Source organism: Corvus cornix, chromosome 19 (assembly GCF_000738735.6).
Source record: "Corvus cornix cornix isolate S_Up_H32 chromosome 19, ASM73873v5, whole genome shotgun sequence".
NCBI lineage: Eukaryota > Metazoa > Chordata > Aves > Passeriformes > Corvidae > Corvus > Corvus cornix.
The window spans coordinates 8,102,962-8,123,938 of record NC_046348.1 but is presented as its reverse complement, the minus strand read 5'-3'; the positions used below and the strand labels follow the sequence as shown (position 1 = coordinate 8,123,938).

At 50.9% G+C, this 20,977-nt stretch overlaps 2 protein-coding genes across 4 annotated transcripts in view; both read right to left on the bottom strand.

The window, feature by feature from the left end:
• Positions 1–3,385: 3,385 nt before the first annotated feature.
• On the bottom strand, positions 3,386–9,167 carry RFLNB (refilin B). Its single transcript, XM_039563069.1, has 3 exons — positions 8,913–9,167; positions 7,351–7,460; positions 3,386–6,094 (listed from the first exon to the last, which is right to left on the bottom strand). Exons 1-3 carry the CDS (start codon positions 9,114–9,116, stop codon positions 5,764–5,766), a joined length of 645 nt encoding a protein of 214 aa, XP_039419003.1. The 5' UTR covers positions 9,117–9,167; the 3' UTR covers positions 3,386–5,763.
• A 2,795-nt stretch (positions 9,168–11,962) lies between these two features.
• VPS53 (VPS53 subunit of GARP complex) overlaps positions 11,963–20,977 on the bottom strand; it is a 61,459-nt gene continuing 52,444 nt past the window's right edge. For all 3 annotated transcript variants that reach the window (XM_039562904.1, XM_039562905.1, XM_019287633.3), the window contains 4 exons: positions 19,853–19,922; positions 17,471–17,608; positions 14,811–14,915; positions 11,963–14,492 (listed from right to left, as the gene is read on the bottom strand). In XM_039562904.1, the coding sequence (XP_039418838.1) occupies positions 14,322–14,492; positions 14,811–14,915; positions 17,471–17,608; positions 19,853–19,922 (484 nt within the window). In that variant the 3' untranslated portion in view covers positions 11,963–14,321. The remainder of the gene's footprint in view (positions 14,493–14,810; positions 14,916–17,470; positions 17,609–19,852; positions 19,923–20,977) is intronic.

The following is a 20,977-nucleotide window of genomic DNA, read 5'->3' as shown; positions in this document are numbered from 1 at the left end:
AAGGGACAGGGGACAGGGGACAGGGGACAGGCCACCCGCAGCACCCGGTGACAAAGAGGCCAGTCCGGGCTTGTCCCTGTGCCACCGCTGCCCTGGAGATCTCGCCGGAGCTGCGGGGAGGGAAGGGCGGAGGGAAGGCGCTGGGATGGAGGGGAAAAGGCTGGAGGGAGGAGAGGTGGAGGGGGAAGGTGAGGAAGAAGGAAAGGGGTTGGGGGGGGGAGATGGAGAGGGAAGGGACAGAGGAAAGGAAGATGGAGAGGGGTCCCAGACAGGGGGGAGGCCATGCCAGGGCTGCTGAATTTCCTTCCCCTGCTCCCTGCCAGGCTCGGTGGCAGCTCGGGGAGGCCATTCCAGCGCCATTCTCCTTGGGCAGGAGAGGGATGTGGGCAGGAGGCGGCGGGACCCGGGATCCCCTCCAGCACCAGCACCTGGCACGAAGCCACCACGGAGGAAGAAGCCACCACGCAGGAGTGCCACCATCATCAGCACGAGGGCAGGTGAGAAAAACCAACTCTTCCCAGGAAACCGCCGATGGTGCTTTAAAACCTTCCCCTGAGCCCTGCTCATACACAGATTTTCCTGCACAGCTACAAATGCATCCCGGAGATGGAGCGCATGTAACTACAGCGAATAAGCAGTAGGAGGCATAAGGCACCTGCCAGGGAGTAGAGAATTCCATGAACTGCCGGGGATTTGGGATGCTGTAAATATTTAATATTGATATTTAAATATTCACGCTCCCACAGGTGTGGGTCACAGCGCTGATCTATCAGTGGGGGTGAGTGGTTGGTAAAACTACAGAAAAGGGAAGGGTTATTTCCAAAAATCTTCTGTGTAAAGGAAAAATTCCATTCATCTCCAGTTTCTCAGTATAAAAGATGCCTGAAAGTTTCCAGAAATCCTACTATTAAAAAGAATTAAAATCACGTGGCTCTCTGTATTAATGGATAACGGCTTTTAAAAAATCCCCAACAACTCAGAATCAATTTCCTGCTTTAATTGAGTCAGGCAAACACGGTAAACCTGATGCCAGTGCAGAAGTGCTATTAATGCATTAACAGCCTCAATAAATACATTTTACAGCTGTGACAATCCCTGTGTTGGCCAATCGGAAAAATAGGTATTTCCTACTTAAAAATCAGATTTTTTGGCCATTACTATTTTTCCTGTAGATTTGGGCTTTTTACTAAGGCACAGCAAGCAGTTGCCTCATTTCATTTTTGGTTTATGAAATAAGCAGGAAAGCCTCAGAGGCACCACTCACCTTTTTGCTAACAGCATTTATCATTTTAACAGAAAACCAGCACCACAAAAGCAGAAAGCAGCGGGCCCACTGCCCTCCAGCGCTTCAAATCCCAGCTCCTGGGAGGAACCCTGACTCAGCCCAAAACACTGCAGAGGAGAATCAGGAAGATGCAAAAATAAACAAGGCTGTAGCATCAACCTGCAGCATTTTGGGTTCTAGTGGAGCAGAGGAAGGTCTCTGTGCTCAGCTGAGCCAAAGCCTCCAGTGGGATGGGGTTCTGGAGGATCCCGTGGCAGAGGAGGAAAGGCTGCGTGTTTATAGGGTGAACAGGAGGAAAAGGTATGAATTGTATATCCAGGAACACTGCCCAGCTGCCAGGCATCCCCCACCCCTCCATGGCAGCAGCATTTAAAGAAGATTCCTGCAGTCATTTTCTGGAAGAGCAAAGCATGAAGTGAATGCTGAAGGAGCCTCTGAGCTGCACCAGGGGTGTCACCCAAAATCCCAACAATTTCTGTAGCTTAGCAGTGGTTACTCACTGTCTGTGTCTGTGTGGAGGACAGAGCACTTATATTTTAAAAACCGAACAAACCTGTTAAAATATGGATGCAACTCAGACTGCATCAACAATTAGAAGTGCCACACTGTGTGTCTGTCCTGGAGTATTCCTAATATTCCTAATTACTGCTGTTGGTTTATTTCCAAATAATACTCCTGACCTTTCCAGGTATTCACACTGTACATTGCAGATTTGTGAGCAGATGAAGGACCAGACCTTGTTTGGAGGCTGAAATGATTTCCAGGCACAGGGACTTACCTTCCTTGAAACTGAGCGAGCTGCAAAGTCAGGATGGGAATCCAACCCTCACCTCCTGGCTTTTGATCCAACTGTTAGGTTGAATGTTTTATTTTGTTACAAAAATTCATTGTCTCAGACCCTCAGATGTGACATTCTGGATAAGCACACGTGAGAGGGAAACAGCACATCCAGAACAACGGGGTCTCCTTGGAAGGGCAGGTACTAATTAGAAGCTCATTGGGCCAACATGAATTAAAAATCACATTGAACAGCCTTGTACTCCCCTCCTTCAAATTTTATAGTGAAAGAATGTTTTTCATACAGAGTGTCATGGAAATACTTAAGGAAAACAGCTCAGCCCTCACTAAAGGAAACATTTGAAAGTTAAGTGACATCTGAAAGTCTCCCTGAACTCCCCTGAAAGACACTGTGCTGATTTTTAAAGTTTTTTTCTTAACGGCTCTTCAAATAGACCCTTTTACACAGAATTGATGCTTACATTTGGCTTTTCTCCTGTTTAATACTTCAAAACTCCAGGATACCCAAAAGCTCTCAGAGCTTTTTGCAGGAAGCAGCGGCTTCGGAGCAGCTCCACGGCTCCCCAGACCCCAATAATGTCATTACACGCAACTCTAGAGCTTCCACAAGCACATAACCAGATGAACAATAAAAAGTAAGCAAAAAAATCCCATTAGGAATTAATTAACTGATGTTCAATTACACCACTCCTGCTCTGCCAGAGTTGCTAACAAAATCAGCACGCCTGCAAATGTGGAAAGGTTAAAAGAACAGATTAAGCATCCAGAAAAACACCACAGCATTTCTCTTGACACAATAGCTTATAATCATCTAGTTTGGTTTTATAAAGTTTAATGCATAACACACTCCAGCCTTACATTTATGCTGTGTTTACTAATGCAGCATTTGAGCATCTACATTTTAAAAATAAATTCCTGCCTGGTTAAATACATGTTCTATTTGAAAGGGATTAGTTCTTCACTTGTAGGATATGCTGAAATCCATACCAGAAACTCTCTTTAAAAATAAAACTATACCAGATGAACGACTCAAACACATTATGGAGAGGATTTTCAGCTGTCTCCAGAGCACTTTTTCAATGTCTTACTAAACTGACAAAGCCACAACATTTGGTGTTGGTTTGGTTTTTAATATAGACAGTTTTATATAGGAAACACCCTCCTAGAATATGTAAACAACAAATAGAAGAGAAAGGAGGGGAGCTGGGATTGGCAGGAAATATTATGTACTCATTTCTAAGTAACTACCACAATAAACACTGAAAAGCTTTGAATGAGAAATAAAGAGACTTCCCTGCAGGATGGTTTTCAGATCATTTATTACCAATAAGTAAAAGACAAATTGAAAATCAGAAGGAGGGGGGTGGGAAACATCACAGACACCAGAACACTTGCACAGAGCTAATCAGAGCTTTGCAAATGTTGGAACATAAATAATTTAAAAGGTATCTCTACCAATTAAAATATTCTTAAGAGGTACACATTAAGTTTGCTTGCTTTACAAAAATCAGGTGCTTTATCCTAAAACCAGAGCGTGAGGGGTATTTTGTGGGTTGTTTTGCTTCTAGGAACGACTAATGGCTACAACTTCAATCCTCTTAGATCTGTTCCAAGTGGACTCACTGGGAGAGCATTTGTGGGAGTGATCCAGGGTCCGTGTTCTCCCAGAATCCTGCGTCCAACAGTGGCCAGCACCAGCTGCTTCAGGAGCGAGGTGCGGGGAGCGAGGGATGGAGCAACCCCATCCCACAGAGGAGAGTGTGAAAGCCCACGGGCTGTGGGGTGAGCTGGGCCTTCTGTTACACCACAAGGACATCCTGGGGCAGCAGTTAGGGCAGGATTGCATCACATTTAAGACACATCTCCCCAGTCTTGCAGCCTGAGACCAAGATGTTTAAAGGTGACACTGCGTTGCTCTTAACTCCAGAGCACTGCCTGCCCGACCATGTTCTCTCTCATCCTGGGATTGTTTCAGGAGCTGCCTTTCTGAGGCAAGTACCAAAGGTGAAGGATGTTCTATTCTGAGCTAATAAATAAGTAAAAACCCCTAACAACAGCAACAACAAAACCCCAAACCATACAGACTCAAGGCTTCCTTCCTGCTGCACTCTTCGTCTCCCAACTCCTTTCAGTTCCCTGGGATACACTTCCACACCATCCATCACACTTGCACAAACACACATTAAAGCACAGCTCAAGAACAGGCTCCCGAGGTTGCCACTGACAAAACTCACCCCTGGGGCTGTGCATTGCCAAGTCCTCTTTAAAAGCTGCTCCAGGACTGGTTTTGCACACTCACACCTCGGAGGAGTTTTGGAATACATGGAAAAGCTGTGTCCAGCTAAGACAGGTCTATCAGGTGTTTCTGAGAGACTACACCACACAAAAAACCAGCACAACCCACGCTCCCCAAAGCAGATGCTCTCCACACTGCACTCTGTCAACACAGGAAAAAAAAATCTGGGAAAAGAAGGAAACCTCTGTCTTATTTTCTTCAAGGCACACAATAAACGAGCTCACGTAACATCCAGACAGACTTTCATAGTATCTGGAGCTATTCCCTTTGGTCCCCAAACTCATCATGCACTCATGAGAGGTTTTTCAGCAGCCTGCAGACAGGCAGAGGCTGCCCCATCCCAGTGACATCCCTGATCCCAAGGACACGGATTTTGCCATGACAAGCTCAGCAGGGAAGCAGAGCCAAAAACCTGCCTGCTGTCTTTTGCTACCATTTCCCTCCTCCCAACCCCACCACAACGGTGTCTCACACCCAATCCAGCACCTCCTTTGCCATTCTGGATCCTTCTGTCCAGCACTTTATCTGAACCTTGCTTTGGTTACAGCTCCCTTAGTGCACGCAGTCAGTGTGGGTAAAAACAAGGCACTTGTGGTTTTCCACCTCCAAATCACCAAGATCCGACTTTCCGACAACAATGGGATAATTTCTGGCCTGGTATTCTCTGTTACAAGCTGTACTGCAGGCACAGAAACACTTGTGTGTCACACAGAACACAGGTGGTGTGAGCACAGAGGATTCCTCATCACCCGAAGAACTGGAATCACACGATCCTTTCTCTGCTGCCTGGAGCTGCACAAACAGTTCATCTCCTGCTCTGCTCAGAACCCCTCTTCTTCCCAATTTACACCTTCACACAAGACGTGAATGCCATGTGTTAACATTTTTGTGTGTGTTAAAGGCAGAATTTTTCTCTGTTAGCCTTTTCCAGCAATTTCCAGGGGATGGTTCTTCTGGAGATAACACGATCTAAACTGAAATGCTTGACAGCTCTATGTGTAACCGAACGACCAGGTGGATTCTCTGCAAGAGAGTGAACTGCTCTTATTTTTTTGCACATCCCCACGAAGCATCAAATGGATCTCCACCTGCCAGGCACTACCCCACACTCTTCCTTACCTGTCAACTTCTCCTCTGGGAAAGCACTTCCCATTATTTTCACCTGATTACTGCGCTGCGGGGAAGGGGAGGGAACTCACGGCTTTTAGAGGTGAAGAGCCAAGTCCCTTCCTAAGTTATGTTCCCACAGAAAACCGCGCTCGGGCCCGTTCTGACGCTTGAAAGCAGGAGTTAGGAGCTGAGAGAGAGGGTCTGTACCTGCTTTTAGCAAGTGGAGTTAGCACAGTACACGAGGGGTGGATCAGAGCAAGAGGGGCAGCCGCGGTCAGCAGCCATCCAGGCCGCAGTCGGTGCCGAGGTACTCCGAGGTTTCCAGCTCCACGCTGGAGAGGAACCTGCGCGTGGCCTTGCGGCAGTTGTAGTCCAGCGTGGTGGTGTAGACAGTCTTGGCGTGCTTCGGGTAGATGATGGTGGTGCTGGTGAAGCGCCGGGGCCTGTGGCGGGGCTCGAAGCGCACCTCGGCCTTGTAGCTGCGCCACGAGCAGTTGGGCACGCAGACGATGGTCTGGCTGCACGAGGCCACGCTCAGGCCCACGGGCAGGTACACGTCGTCGATGAAGTGCTTCTCCGAGTCGTATCTCACCGAGGAGGTGTACCTGCAACGCAAGGGAGGCGTGAGCTCTGCTCAGGGGTTTGTGGGGAAGAGGAGCTGTCGGGTAGCAGGGTGGCTCCTCAGCCCTGGAGCTGCCACCTCACGCAGAACCATCTGCCGGTGTCTTGCACGTTTACGGGATGAGAAAAGAGCCTTATGTTAGCAGCATTCCCAGGATTATCACCGCTTAGCCCAGCTGCCAGCGCTACCGAAACTTCTTCTCAGCCCTGAGCTCTGTGAACGTACAAACCTCCTGCAAACTCCTAAACCCAGAGGCCTTGATCCACGTTTAGGCTCGGCACACAAACATCCCAACTCCTCCGAGCGCCGAGCCCGTGGAAGCACACGTTATCTCCTCAGCTTTGCTCTGCCAGGAATCACATGGGAGTGCTCTGCTATCACCCCTGGCATGGGGCACTCTCTGAAGACAAACTCCTGAAGATTCAGCTGGCAGGAAAACACTGCAGTTTGCACACCCAAAGCCTCCCTGCCTGTGTTGCAAAAGAAAGTTTCCACCTCCTTCGTGCTGTGACAACTCTGTGCTGGCTTTTCCACTAACTAAGGAGTTAACTGCCTCCAGTTCCAGCCACAGTACGGGCTCCTTCCCCACACCAGGACATAATTCGCCCTACCCTCCCCTGCATTAGGCTTCCATTTGATTTTATCAGCCTCCCTCCAATTGCACAGTCATCAACTGAGAGCCTTCTTTTCTCATTACTGCAAATCATGGTGTTCAAAGGAATAATTCACAGGCTGTGAAGTGATGCAGAGCATTAAAAAAAAAGAATTATGCACTCCTCTGAATGTTACCATTTCTTTCAGCTCACACAACCAGCCACAGCTGTTAAGATAGAAAGTGCTTATTATAAAACCATGAGGTTGCAAGAGCAAAATTCCTTTCCCTTAATGAAACCATCCTAAAAAGATCTTTGAAGCTCTTCCCTGATGATTAACTCCTGGTTAATCAGTTGAAAGGCAAAGTTTTGGAGCAGTGCAAGGAAGGAAAAGCAGGAAAGTAAAATATATTAAAGTCTTTCTGGAAAAATAACCAACAAAACAACCATGGGGGTGGGATTAAAAGAGGCTGAACACTCCTTCAGCCTGTACAAATGTCCAGGTCCAGGAATGTAGAGCTGCGGTGAACAATGGCTCTGCAAATAAATTAACTTGACTCACAGGCACTGATAAGGCCTAACTGCTCCTTTGCAGGCTAACTCCTCTAACTCCTTCCAAACGAGATGACTGTAACACCATATTTACCTTATTTCCTTTGGTGGTAAAGGGTCAAACTCAACTCCTTCGCCAAAGGATAAAGGACACAATCTTGGAGGGCAGCTGGAGAGAACGGGGCTGGGAGAGAACACGGAACTCTGCAAAAAAATGCAAAAGGGTTTATGTTACCATTTTGTTGTAACTTTTATGTCACAATGCAGTACATTCTCAGGAAAACAGATTTGTTTATCCCTCAGTATGGAGCTGTTGAGGTTCAGGAGGATCTGCTAGTCCAAGATGTGCTACAGGTGCATCCTTCAGGCCTGACTCCACACTGGTCTACAGCATCCAAGAGGTGGCCAGGGGCATTTTTTGAAGACAAGGTCCTAACTTCAGGACCTTAATTCAGAGAAGCCACTCTGGGAAATGAGAGAGGAATGCAACCCCTTGGTGCAGTGTTCCCTGTATGAACCCACAGTCAAGTTCTAACCAACATTTTATAGGTGTCTGAGAGCTCTCTCCTTGCTGGATTCACCCCATACACCCACAGACAGACCGCAGCAGGAAATTATCACCAGGCACCTCGCTGTGAGCCACCTCCTTGCTCCACAGCTACGCCCTGGCTCCTGTTGGAAGGCGTTAAATCCAACCTAATTCATGCACAACTTGTTGGGAAGGATGAACTCATTCCCGCTGAGCGGTGATTCATGGACTGCCCCTGTGCTCCCCTCCTGGACACTCAGCACCGTGAGCTGACACCGAATCCCACAGCCCAAGGAAACCAAAGCAGCCCTGAAGGGATGGAATCCAAGCCGTGTGTGTTTTTGAAGCCAGCTCTGCACGTGTGCTTACTATCGAGGGGCTAGGGGGCTGTGAGCATCTTTCCCTCCTGTGGCCTCTTCCAATTTCACAGCAGCACCCCTGTAGAAAGTGGATTTTTCCTCTAAATCTGAAGTCTCCAAAGTGTTTGTACCACCAGCTCAACATCCAAAAACTATTTGGTGAAAAACCAAACTAACCGAAACCATTGTTTATGCAGAATAAAGTTACTACTCCGGGTCGCGCCGGAATAACGGGAGTTCCCTTTCCACTGGGATTTCCAAAGACGTGCTGCGATGCCGTCCCAGCCCCGACTTGGGGCAGGAGGGAGAGGAGCTTCCCTTGCACCCAGAGTCGACCCCAGAGCTTTGTAAAAAGCCCCGGCCGGCCCGGTTCCCGGCGGGATCCTTCCCTCCCGGCGCAGACCCGTTCCGGGACGCGACAGCGGCCGGAGGGCTCGGTTACAACGGAGGGAAAAGGCGGGCGGCTGTTCCAACCCATTCCCACGCCGGCCAGCCCCGGTCACCCCCGCGGGTTTGTTTCCACCCTCCTTTCCCCGCGGGATGCCCGGGGCCGCCGGTGCGGGGTCCCGGTTGCTGCGGCACGGCGGGGTCCGAAGGGCAGCGGCTCCTCCGGGGCCCCGCACCTGCCGCGGCGGCACCGGGCCGGGCAGCGGCTGCGCGGAGCTGCCGGTCCCGCGGTCCCGGAGGGTGCCGGATGGTCCCGGAGGGTGCCGGATGGTCCCGGAGGGTGCCGGCGGCCCCGGGCAGCAGGGAGGGGCCGGTACTCACCGCGGCGGAGAGCGCGGGCGGCTCGGGCTCCGGGAGCCCGTTGGCGGCGGCGCGGTCGGGGCTGCCCGAGGAGAGCAGCCAGGGCGGCGGGGCCGGGCCGGGGCTGGGGGGCAGCCCGGAGTCGGGGCTGTCGAGGCCGGAGTCGCCCCGCTTCCTCATGTCCGGGAGGTCGGGCACCTCCCGCAGGCTGAGCCGCCCCACCATGGCCGAGCCGCCGCCGCCTGCCCCGGCCCCTGCCCGCGCTGCGCTCCCTGCGCCCGGGCGGCGGCGGCGGGCGGGGCGGCCGCGGAGCCGGGGAGGGGCCACGCCAGGGGCGGGGCGTGTCCCGGCCCGTGTCCCACCGGTGTCCCTGTATCCCTCCGGTGTCCCCGTCCCGCTACTGTCCCTGTCCTCCGGGCACTCCTTGTCGTCCCGGTTCTCGCCGTCTCCCCGGTGTCCCTGTCCTCCCGGTGACCCCATCCCCGTAGCCCCCGTCCTGCATCCCAGCCCGACCGCAGCCGCGTGGGGTTAGGCACTGGAAGGTGGCGGAGTCACCGTCCCTGGTTAAAGACAGACCGGACGCGGCACTCAGTGCTCTGGTCTGGTTGACAAGGTGGGGATCGGCCCCGGGGTGGACTCGATGATCTCGGAGGTCTTTTCCAACATAAATGATTTTGGGATTCTGTGAAACCAGCCCCGACGAGCTGCCCTCCAGCATCCCTGGTCCAACCGACAGTGCACCATCCCAATGCGCTGCCAGCAGAGATTTTGGGGAGCACTGAAAGAGCTGCCAGATCCTGGTGGGCTGCCTCCACCTCCAGTGGTGCTTTCCCCAATAGCAGGGATTTTGGCAGCCGGGTTAAGCCGCCCAAGTTTTCCCTCCAGGCTGCTCTTTTTCCCTCCCCACTCCCGAGCATTCGGACTCAGGCAGCAAAGCTGCCGCCCCTAATTGCAGTTTTCAGGCAAAGCTGCCGAAGCCGAAACAAGAGAACAGAAGGAAAAGGTCTTTCTAGCACTACAGGAGACCGAGGGAACCTTTTTTGGAAAATCCTAATGAAATAATTGCGCCATGTCATCAGATTCGGTGGGGGAATACTCTTGTGGAGGGAAAGCAACTCTGCAGCCGGCCAAAGTCAACACTCCCCTGCACAGAAAGCAGCAGTCTGGGCTGACGGGCCCAGCACAAGTGAACCCAAACCTCTGAAAAAAATTCCTTCCCTGCCCCAAAATTAAAAGCAGAGCAGAACTTTCAGCCGTAGGCGTCTGTGGTTTGCAGCTATGCGGTGCTGGGAACTCCGGAGACTTCCTCAAGGAATTTACATTCCTTTGAAGAAATACTATGAGGCTGTTTGTCTTTGCTGAAAAATGCAGATGGAAAGAAAAAGAACATTAAGAATTTTGACTGAAATCTTTGGGGTCTGAGCAAATGTGCTGGACAGGTGTTTTCTTCCTTTTGATTTAAGTGTATTCCCCCCCCCCCCAAAAAAAGAGATGCTGGTCTCTGCAAGCAATAGGAAAGCTGATCACTCCTCACTCCAAAATCTCCCATAAAAGCCCTTTATGAAATCAGATGCCTTGGAAGGCACTGGAGCAGTTTCCAGATGAACACAATCATCATTTCAGAACTGCTGTGCAGCTCCTGGGTGAAAACCCACGCTGCCAACAACCCACAAAGTGCAATTTAGGAGGAGGGAACTTGTGGCACATCCCAGCAGTCACCTCCGAGGGCCATGGGTGCTCCCACAGCCACTCCCATGGGGATCAGGGTCCAAGTGAGAGGGATCTCAGTGCCTGGGAGAAGGAGAGCCCCACAGGCTTCTGGAAATCTTCCTGCTCCTTATTTACTAGCAAAAAACCTCCTATGCTGGCATGGCTTGACACAAAGGATAAATTTTTTGTGCCCTTCCAAGCTCTCGTTTCTGGGCTTTGCAGCCCACCCGAGGGTCTCCTGCAGTACCAACATCCAGACCTGCAAATGTGCCTGCCAGGATGAAAAGGAAGTGTTTAACCAGAATTTTAACGGCTCAATAACTCAAATACTATCGAGTCACTGTGTACAGGGGCTCTGCTTTTCAGGACGTGTACTCTGCCCTCTCGCAAAGTCTGACTGGCTTTAAGTCTCTCAAACAGTACCAACCTCTGCCATCCCTGATGGCATTGGAAATCTCTTCCCCTGCCTGTTTGCCCACATTATTTACTCTTTAACTGCCCACACACAGGCAGAACAGGGCAGATAAAAGCCTCTTATCAAGATCCTCCTTCCATAAAGGACTTTCCACCAGGCCAGGCGCACTCGGCTTTATCAGCAACCCAACCACAGACGATGCCACACGGGGGCTGTCACCGGGAGAAGCAAACCAAAAGGATCCCGTGTTATTTGCCAACGACAGAAAGCTCTTTCCAAAGGATTGGGAATGCCAGGCTGTGCCACAGAGGAGCTGCGCTCACCCAGCACTGGGACTGACGGCAGCGCTGCAGGGATGAGCGCTGACAGCACGTGGCCGAAACTGCTGAGGTTTCATCAGCTTTTACAACCCTGCTGCCACCGCCCTCATGGAGCCAAGGAAAAGCTCGTGGAGGTTGGGACATCGTCACTTGGATGCTCAGAGTCCTGGCTGTAAATCTGGGGAAAGAAAGGAACACCCAGCGCCCGGCGCAGGCTCTGCCCAAGGGCGGAGGGGGCAGGACCGGCAGGAGAAAAGCAAATGAGTCATTAATTCTGCGAGCGAAAAGAGCTGCTCCAGCGTCATGCAGCGCGTGGAAAAAGGCACTGCCCCTTGATTAATTTCAAAGGAAAAATTAGGATCTCTCAGAAATCTCTCCTGCAGTGGCAGACAGCAAAAATGATGCGATTATTTAGGGGCACAAGGTCGGGAGCGCTGAGCCACCCACGCGGTGCAGGGAGCTGCTGTGAATGCGGATGCTGCCGGAGAGGAGAAGGTGGAAAAGGCAGAGAGGAGCTGCAGGAGCAGATGGACAGCAGGGAGTGCTGGGTCCAGCACGTTTTGGGTGAGGTCCATCCCGGCCGCTGGGGTTTGCAGCGTGGCAGCCGTACAGAAAACACCCAGCAATGAGCATCAGTAACCATTTAATTCATTTTAGTGTCACACCCCACGTACAGGCAGAATTACACCCCGGCCTGAAACCATAAAAAGTGGCATTTAGTACAGAAAACACATAATCATCCTTTATTCCCCAAAGCTGTAAACTCCAAAGAGCTAATGCACAAATAGAGACCTGCCAAATCTAATAAACACCCAAGAGCCAAGGGCACAAAACTCTTACAGCAAAAGTAGAAAACTGTGAATTTGCTCTCTGAAAGTGGAACTCCAAACCCCCAGCCCTGTGGCGTTCTTCAAAGGCTGAAACTAAAAATTAATTTCTCCTTTTATTTCCTCTTATCTACAGAATGTAATGCAGAGAATGAAATGGGGAAAGCCTTTAGGAAAGACACATGATGATAACTTCAACATCATCTTCAGCTATTCATAATTTAGTAAGTGACTTAGCCTTAGACAAAGCAAAGAAAAACTCATCTAAAATAAATAATTCATCCCCCCATGGGAATAATGAATCTCTGCAAAGCCATGTTCCCTCCAGCTCTGCAGTGTGGTAACTCGTGAGCCATCCTGCACGTGCACCTTGAGGTAATCTGTCCTTGGGGAATGGCTGCTCAGAATCCCAATGTGCTTTCAACCCTTCCTTCTTTGGCCACCCAACGGGAAATCAGGAGAGGAAATAAACGAGGCAACAGCAGATTTGTAAAACTGGAGTGATGAGAAACTGCTGTCCCTCCCCACAGGTGTTGTTGATGCTCTTCACTCCCCATCCCAGTGGGTGGATGGAGCTCATGTTCCTGGAGTCTGACTCCCCCTTCCTGATGTGCAGCAGTGATTTTTACAATCCCTGTGAGTACAGCCCCTAAATAAATACAGTCCTAAGGCCCAAACTTGCCCTGGTGGGGAGCATGACCCTCCCAGGAAGGCATCTGACAGCATGGTTGTTCCTCACCTGCCACACCGGTACAGGACTTCTCCTTCCTGGGCATGCAAGTGAAGCTGAGTCAAATAACACAGGCACGACTGGTTGATCTGCCCTGCACCCATGAGGGCTTCATTCACGGTTGGGCATACGCCTTCCAAGTCTCCCAGAAAGGGTACAGAGGAGTTTGGGAAGAAATCCAGCAGTGCTAATGACAAGGTGAGGCCTCCCTGCACAAAGACTCCTTGGGGAAGCATCCACTGATCCCAACCCTGCTCCATGCTGGCTCTGTGGCTGGGAGCCAGGAGCTGGGCCATGGGAAGAGGGGCCTGGGTTATCCAAAATATTTCACTGCTGGTTCTCCTCCCCTCTGCACTGCTGCAAGCTGAAACTCAGAGGAGGAGGAGGAGAGGAAGGGTTTTGAAGCCTAAGGCTGCTGTAAGCCTCCTGTCCTGGGCTCTGGCTCCTTGATAGAGCCAACATTTCCAGCACTTCTTGCAGGTCAGCAGAGGTGCTGAGGAGGCATGTCCCTGCTCAGGACACGCCAGCTGGAGTGAGAATGAGGGGCTGGAGCAGTCTGACACTTGCTACATGAAGGGCTCTTTGTGGAGACGGGGAGAGATGCTGGCCAGGAAGGATGGGAACTCCCACTGGGGACAGTGGGCGAGCCCAGCACACGCCAGGGAAATACCAAGCAGCTGGAGAGGGCTCCATACATGTCCTGTGTGGGCTTTAAGCTGTGACAGCGGCTGAGGCTGCCAGCTGGTTGGCAGGAGCTTTGCCAAGGTGCAGAAGGCATTAATTCAGCCCTTTCCTCCTGTTCTCAAAAGGATTTGCCTTGCTGTTTCACGGTGCTTTATGCATGCCTGTCCTGGGAGCAGGGGAGAAGGCTGCCTTGGGGTTCCCTCCTGGGCATCCCACTGATTCAGTGGAGCTGCAGATGCCTGGATCCCAGCTGTTAAAGGGTTGGGGTTTTGGTGGCGGTGATGGTTTGGGGTTGGTTCCCCCCACCCCACAATAAATAATGAATCAGAGGAAAAGCTCTGCAGCAGGGAGTGAGCAGTAACACAGAACTCAGGCAAAACCCTCAGTGCTGCAGCAGGAGCTCAGCCCGGATAAAAGCTGCGACACCAAGTATATCACAGCCAGACAGTCTCTGAATCCACCTAAATTGTTTCTGTAGCTGCTGGCTTCCAGATGCCTCTATTTTCTCCATCATGTGGACCTGGGAATGTCCTGGGTTTCGCTCCTGCTAAGCTAAGGGCAAACACCTTGGTCAGATTCTTCCTCGGTCTGAAAGCGTCGCAGTACGCGACGGTTAAGAGCTCACAGGGATCGGGAGTGACAGCACACGGGCGTTTCAGCAGCACACTGTAAATCACAAGCCTGACGAGCTCTGCTCCCCCTCACTGCCACCAGTCCCAAGCCACAGAGTTTCCTTCTGCTCCCTCAGAGTCTCTTTTTGATGAGTTTCTCCAGTTTCCGTATCCGAGAGGATTCCTGCTCGGGCGTGGGAGCGCTCAGTGAGAGGGAGCTGGTGCTGTCCCCGCCGGGGGGAGGAGCGGGGAGGCGCAGGCGGAAGAGATCCAACATGCTGCTCTGCTCACTCCTCTTCAGGCCCTGAGGGAGCAAAGGACAGGAGTCACTGATCTGGGAGCAGCTGCAGCACAGCCCATTTCAAACCTCGACCTCCTGTTCACCCACCAGGAGCTGCACAAAGACCTCTGGGTGACCCCGAGCTCAGCCCCAGGAGCAGAGCAGGTATGAAGATGTGGAATGAACTGGAAATCTTTTCTTCAGTAGCAACTCTACTTTCAGAGTTTGCCTTACAGTGCTCCTCCCACCCTCAAGACCCTCTGAATTCACACTGAAATAAAAGTCCCCAACGATCCCAAAGCAGCATTAGGGGATGAGCAGAAGCCCTGGACAGGTTCTAACCTTCATGTCGAGGATCTTCTGGAACGTGTCAGTGCTGCAGTCAGCGAGGAGCTTGATGTAATTGTCCACAAACACAACTGGGGGCTCATGTGGAGCCATCACCACCTGCCAAGACAAGGAAGAAGAGATCACACAAATAACAGGAGCGAAGGGCAGTGCTCAGTCAACTCTGGCACAGGAGTGACAGCAGGACTGGCTCCTAAAATGAAATGCTTAAGGAACCAGAAAGAGGCTGCTTATAAGAGAGGTAAAGGTGAGTGAAGAGAAGCAGATTAAGGAGCAGGGAGGAAGCTGGGTCTCTTTCAGCACAGCAGTGGTGCTCAGGGGCTCTGCATCATTTTTCAAAGAGCAGCAGGACTTTGTGGCCTGTGGGCTGGCAGGCACTGGTGTATTGTTAAAGCTCCAGATTTTATCTTGTTGCATGGGGAAGACAAGCTGGGGAGTCGCTCAGGGGACAGCGCTGGAGGCAGCGGTGACACTCACAGAGTCCCCAGAGATCAGCGAGCCTGGACACAGTCCAGACCCTCACTTTGGCTGCGTGTCCCTCTGGCTCCCTCCTGCCTGGAGGCTGGACACACAGTGTGTCACAGGGGAACATGACAACACTCTGTGGCCTCTCCCTTGGTCCCCAGGACAGCGTGGGGCAGAGCTCTCTGCTCTGCAGTTCTCCTGATATGTCACCGATGGGTGAGCAGTGCCACATGCAGCCACTCTGCCCTTGGGGTGCAGCTCCTCTTGGACATTCCTATGGAGAGACTGGGATGACGGATGGGAACCCCCCACCACCATCTGCCCAGGAGCAATGGTAAAAACACAGGAAAAAAATCAAAATAGCCTCAAAGTTGGAAAGATGATCCCTTATTGATGTGCTTTTCTTACATAAGCAACAAGCTCCACAGAGAACACATCTTTTGATAATGCTGGGCAGCCAACCATCTTTCTGGGGAAGAGTGCACATGTGTGTGTGTAAATGGGCAGAAACAGCACCAGACCAGACTCTTCCCTGTCTCCAAAAACATTTCCATATGTTTGCATTGACCCAGCTCACCCCACACTGTATTCTGTCACCAAGACATTTCTTTCTTTCCCTGCACTTCAGACCAATGAAACATCATAGCCATGTATACACTTATAAATCCTTAATTTACAGCCCTTGTAAAAATCTTCTGCCAAGATGAAAAGCTGGAGCTTCAGACAGCACAGCCAGAGGAGAAGGGGAAGAGCTCTGCGGGACATGCACGGCCCGGCGCCCTCCTCCCTGCTCCCATCTGTGCTTCGTGGGGCTCAGCTGAATGGGTTTGTTTGTGCTGTCCAAGGGCCCAAAGTTTGTCTTCCTGCATTACCTGCCCCAGAACAAGCCTGGGAACACACACTGTAGCTGCCAGTGCCATTAGCCTGGGGCTGTTTGATTCTCAGTTACACTGACACAGAGCCCTCGCTGGGGGCCACAAGTGCTTTGTGCAGCAGCAGGGCCAGCACGGGCTGGGTGACACAGCAGTGCCACTGCTGCTGCACAGCCTGGGGACCTGCAGCACTCCATGTGCTGCTCTCCTCTCCAGCGTGATGCTAAGGGCAGAAAAATGAACTCCATTACTCTTCTGATTCACGCATAAGCTCCAAGGAAAGACCTGTTCTGTACGCAACAGGCACCAGTCTTCCCCGTTCCCATTAGCACAAAGCAGGATATTTTTATTCAGGTCATTTCTAAGAAAATTTAGACTACAATTCACTTATACCTCAGTCACCTTATTCCAAAAGCAAGGAGCTGGAGAACTAATGCCTGAATGCAGAGCACAAACTCAGCTGTGACATTCCCCTGGGCATGGGAGCAGAGCCACACTGAGCAGCAGGCCAGGAGGGACAGCTCGGGCTTCTCACCCCTCCCTTGCTGCCTTGGCTGTGGTTTACAGGAGGCTGTGGCTGGCAGCTGCCTGTCCTGCCTGACCCCAGGTCCCACTAATTCCTTCAGAGGAATGCCTTCCCAGCATTGCTGGCAAGCAGGGGACAATCCCATCACCTGAGAGGGCACAACTGTACAGCTCCCAGAGCTTCTCCTGGGATCAAACCTGACTTCTCCCTCCAGCACCAATTGGGAAGGGCAGATTGCTTTGCTTGTTGCTTTTTATGAAGACAACACACTGCTTTTGGGTCATTTTCCAGGCACCAGGTCTGGAAAATGAAAAAGGGCTCTGGTGAGTACAGTAACCCAGACATGTTTGCACTGGCTGTTACACTAGACAGTAAACAGGTGACTCAAGCACGGCTTGGCTCCCCTGCGTGACGGAGTCTGCACAAGGGCCTGGAGTAACCTGAACCCCGGGGTTTGCCCCACAGCACACACTCACGGATGCAAACTCTGATTTTCACAAGCTCCTGAGGGAACCTGGTGCCCCAACTCTCCTAGCAAGCAGAACTTGAGCCCGTGGTTGTCTTGAAAAGTGAGGGTGAAAACTTAAATGTGGTATTAGAAGAGAGTGGGGGCAAACCCAAGGGGAGTGAGCCAGTTCTGCAGAGCAGCTGGCAGAGCCCCCGGACAGGCTCACAAACGTTCATGTGCAATTGCAGATTGCTGCATTCAAAGGAAGGGCCCCCTGGAATTTGCTCGCTCTGATTCCCAGTCCAGCAGTCTGGCTGGCAGGTTATCAAAAGTCTTGAGTTACCTTCAGGATCATTTCAGCCCGAGTCATGCCTTTCACCACTATCTTTGTGTAGCTGGCAGGAGCCTTCCTCACCACTTGGGACCCAATGGAGGGCAGATCCAGGAGAACCATCTTCAGAGAATGAGTGTCCAGCAGCAGCTGCAAGAGTTAACCATACTCTGTTACTGAGGCCCCTTCTACCAAGATCCATCAGCTGCTGTAACCCAACATTCTTAAAAGTTTAACACTTCCCACACTGGGAAAAGTCCTGGTAATTGGACTGCAGGAACAGGAGGGACTGACCCATGTAATGACACTTCCAGGAGACATGATCACCTGTGGCTACACATCAGCATTGTGGTTGATTTTAACAGAGCACTGCTCTGCTGACTGGAAATGACTTATGGCAGCCCAACATCTGGCACATCAGGCACAGATTTCCAGTCCTTCCCCCCAACAGGATAAAGTGAAACAATCTTGATAACCTGGAGCTGTACCATGATTTAGGTACCGAGGTCAAATGAACCAACACCCCGCTTCCTCCTGCACCCAGCCACCCACAGTGTCAGGTTTTTTGCCTTTACTCAACCACTTGATTGGGGTTTCTTTCCTCAAAAACTGTCACACAGTGCAGCTACACTGAGAACTGCTCACAGCCTGGTTGTTGTTTGTTACTACCCCAGCAAATAAATAAGCAACAGCCACGAAATTGAGCCCAGACAGAGCAGCACTGTCTGATGACAAAATGCTGTGGGTTAGGGCTCCTTAGGGCAAAATGATCCTGCATACCACACTCCTCTGATTGCACAAAGGATGTCTGAAGACACAAGACCAGTGAAGAACAGAAATTTGAAATCAAACTAGAGGAAGAGCAGCACAGTTTTATTTAGAGAGCAGTGAGTGTGAAAGCCCGCTGGGCTGTCGGCACACCCAGAGCATTTCCTCAAAAAGGGAACTGGTAGAAGCTCGTTCTGGAGGGACACACAACACTGTGGGCACTGCAGAACCCCCAGCAGCGACCACAGCAATGTGAACACTGGATTCAGCACATGTGGGAATTCAAAGGAACACAAAGGGCTGAGCTGTGGAGGAGGAGGAGAGGCGGATCAGGCTGGCTGCAGTCTGGACCCCGTTATCTGTGGCAGTGTGTCCTTGCTGGGAGCTGCATTCTCATGGCTTGCATGAGAAGAACCAATGCCATCAATCTCCTCCTGGGGAGCCAGGAAACCACAGCACAGATGAGCAGCTCTGTGCACCCCAGGCTGCTAGAGACCACAGCTCAGGCTGCCATAGCTGGATTCCTGTGTGTCTACCAGGGATCCCAGAGATGGAAGACATTTCCATGGCTGGGGAATTCACGTCTTTCCCATACAAACTCTCTCATGGCTAACAGGAGTTCTGCACACCCTGCAGCCTTTCCCACAGGCACAGCTCTTGCAGGCTCTGTCCCTTCACCTTTACACATTCCAGGTCCCTGGCATTGCTAACTCACTGCCAAAGCGCGCTGGGATGGAAAGTTGTTAAATCAGAGAAGAAAACACAGAAAGCAAAACCCCACAGGTCTTGTTCCCTGCACTGAACACCTTCATAAATACCACCCCAGTATCCATATCCCATAATTATTAGCGAACAGCAGGAAAAGCTTTGTGTAGGACCAGAAAGGCCAGGAAAATGTATTCCCCAGCAACATTTGCACCAGGGAGGACAAAGTGGCATGGAAAGATGTTGGTGGGTGACCAGGGGGGTTCAAAAGATGTTAAAGGAACTGGGGTTCTACATAGTGCAGAGAGAGAGATCAGCTGCTGAGACCTCTGTACCTCTGGCCCCAGGGAGGTATGTCCCACTCCTAATGAGATGTATTCACTGGGAATCAGCCTAATAAAAACCTTCCCAGTCTGCTTTAGAGAAGCAAATTGGGCCTGTTATTCCCATACAGGAATACTAAAACCTTTTAACATTAGACACAAGCCCACTGCTGGTTAATCACTTTAGAAGCTTATTTAAAAAAGACTCCCTTTAATCACTCGCAGGTTATTGCTCATCACACAAGACAAGCAGGCACCGAGCTTCACTCATTTGCTTTCCATTAAGGACGAGGAAGGTTTTGATGTAAAACTCCTGTTTCATTTTGCAGACCCTGCTCAGAACCATCTTTGATGCCTAAAACCCAAGCAGCTTTGAAGGCACCCATTTGAAGTTCACGGCAGGCCCATTAGGGATGATCCTGCTTTTTTTTTGCTTTTCCTTTTACTTTTATGAGCCCACAGGGCTAACAAGCTCGATGTGCAGATAAAACCCTGCCTCTTCCAAATCCCATCATCATGGAGCAGCAGGGTCCCAGCCTCCATTTCTTGAAGCCAAAAGCCATCAAATATGACAGCCAACGCACCTACTACTTCTTACCTGCTCAGCACCCACCATGCTGATAGGTTTGCACTTGAAGAGATGGTTAATGAACTTGGGAATGAAGGAGCTGCAGGAGAGATACAAAATGACACAATTACATCAGAGTATTTGCAGTCAGACAGTCTTCTGTGGGGACAAGGCATGCAGAACCAAACCAGGATGGCTTCCACAGACACCCCGAGTGCCAGCTTCCCAAGCTGATTCCAGACATATTAAATATACTAAATAAAAAAGACCCCAACCACTAGGCACAGTTCTTTTGCTTTAATCCCTCCTAATCTCAAAGTTCATTGAGAAGCTAGGTAAATAGGTAAATAAATTGCTATATACTGTAATATGAAGTATTACAGTACAAGGTCAGCAAACAAACTATTGTGCATCACAAAACCAGCAACACACCAGGATTAGTCTCACTGTCCATGAGTGGAAGTATCTTGACTGTATCCAGAACCTACATTTTCCTGCACACAAGTAATTCCATAACATGCATATTACACACTGAACTTGAGGTCCAGCCAAGGCTGGAGGTCTGCTGGGCCCTGGACACTCACACAGAGGCACCCTTCCAGAAAGCTCCTGGCCAACACAATCAAGACAAGAAAAAGTTTTGTGAAAAGGAAAACACCATTACCATATTTTACTGTCATGGACTTCAGACTCAGAAAAATGACTGCCCAGCCAGGGAGAGCTTAGTGAGAATGGAAGCCCAATATTCACCACTTCAGAGCATCAGCTTTAGTTTCAGCTTTTTGCCTCTTGATTTGAGGCTTTGAGGCAGTTCCACTCCTCAGTGGAGAAGCAGATGCTCCCTCCCAGCAAAAGCACTGGCTGGGCACCTGCAGGACAAGCTCCTGCCCAACCACTCCACCAAGGAGTAGCACCAGGAAAGCTCAGGAGCTGCATGAGCAACAAACTCTGTCAGGACCACACCACTTGAACAAGTCTTCCTCTTGCTGCCTTGTTTTTAATGTACTCTGCTTCTTTCACGTGTCCTCCTTTGGCTGAATGCCTGCAGGGCTCACATTTCCAGGACTTGTCCATGACCTGGTGGCAGGTCTTAGATTTTAATGGCTCTGTCCTAAGTGAGTTTCTGTCCTTTGGGCCGAGGCTGTTGATGATGAT

Bases quoted from the DNA above. Each gene is read 5' to 3' on its own strand.
- RFLNB (XM_039563069.1), bottom strand. From the start codon at position 9,116: ATGGTGGGGCGGCTCAGCCTGCGGGAGGTGCCCGACCTCCCGGACATG. The intron at 7,461-8,912 runs GTGAGTACCGGC...ATTTTTTTGCAG, and splicing joins CGCCCGCGCTCTCCGCCGCG to AGTTCCGTGTTCTCTCCCAG. The intron at 6,095-7,350 runs GTAAATATGGTG...CTTGCGTTGCAG, and splicing joins TTACCACCAAAGGAAATAAG to GTACACCTCCTCGGTGAGAT.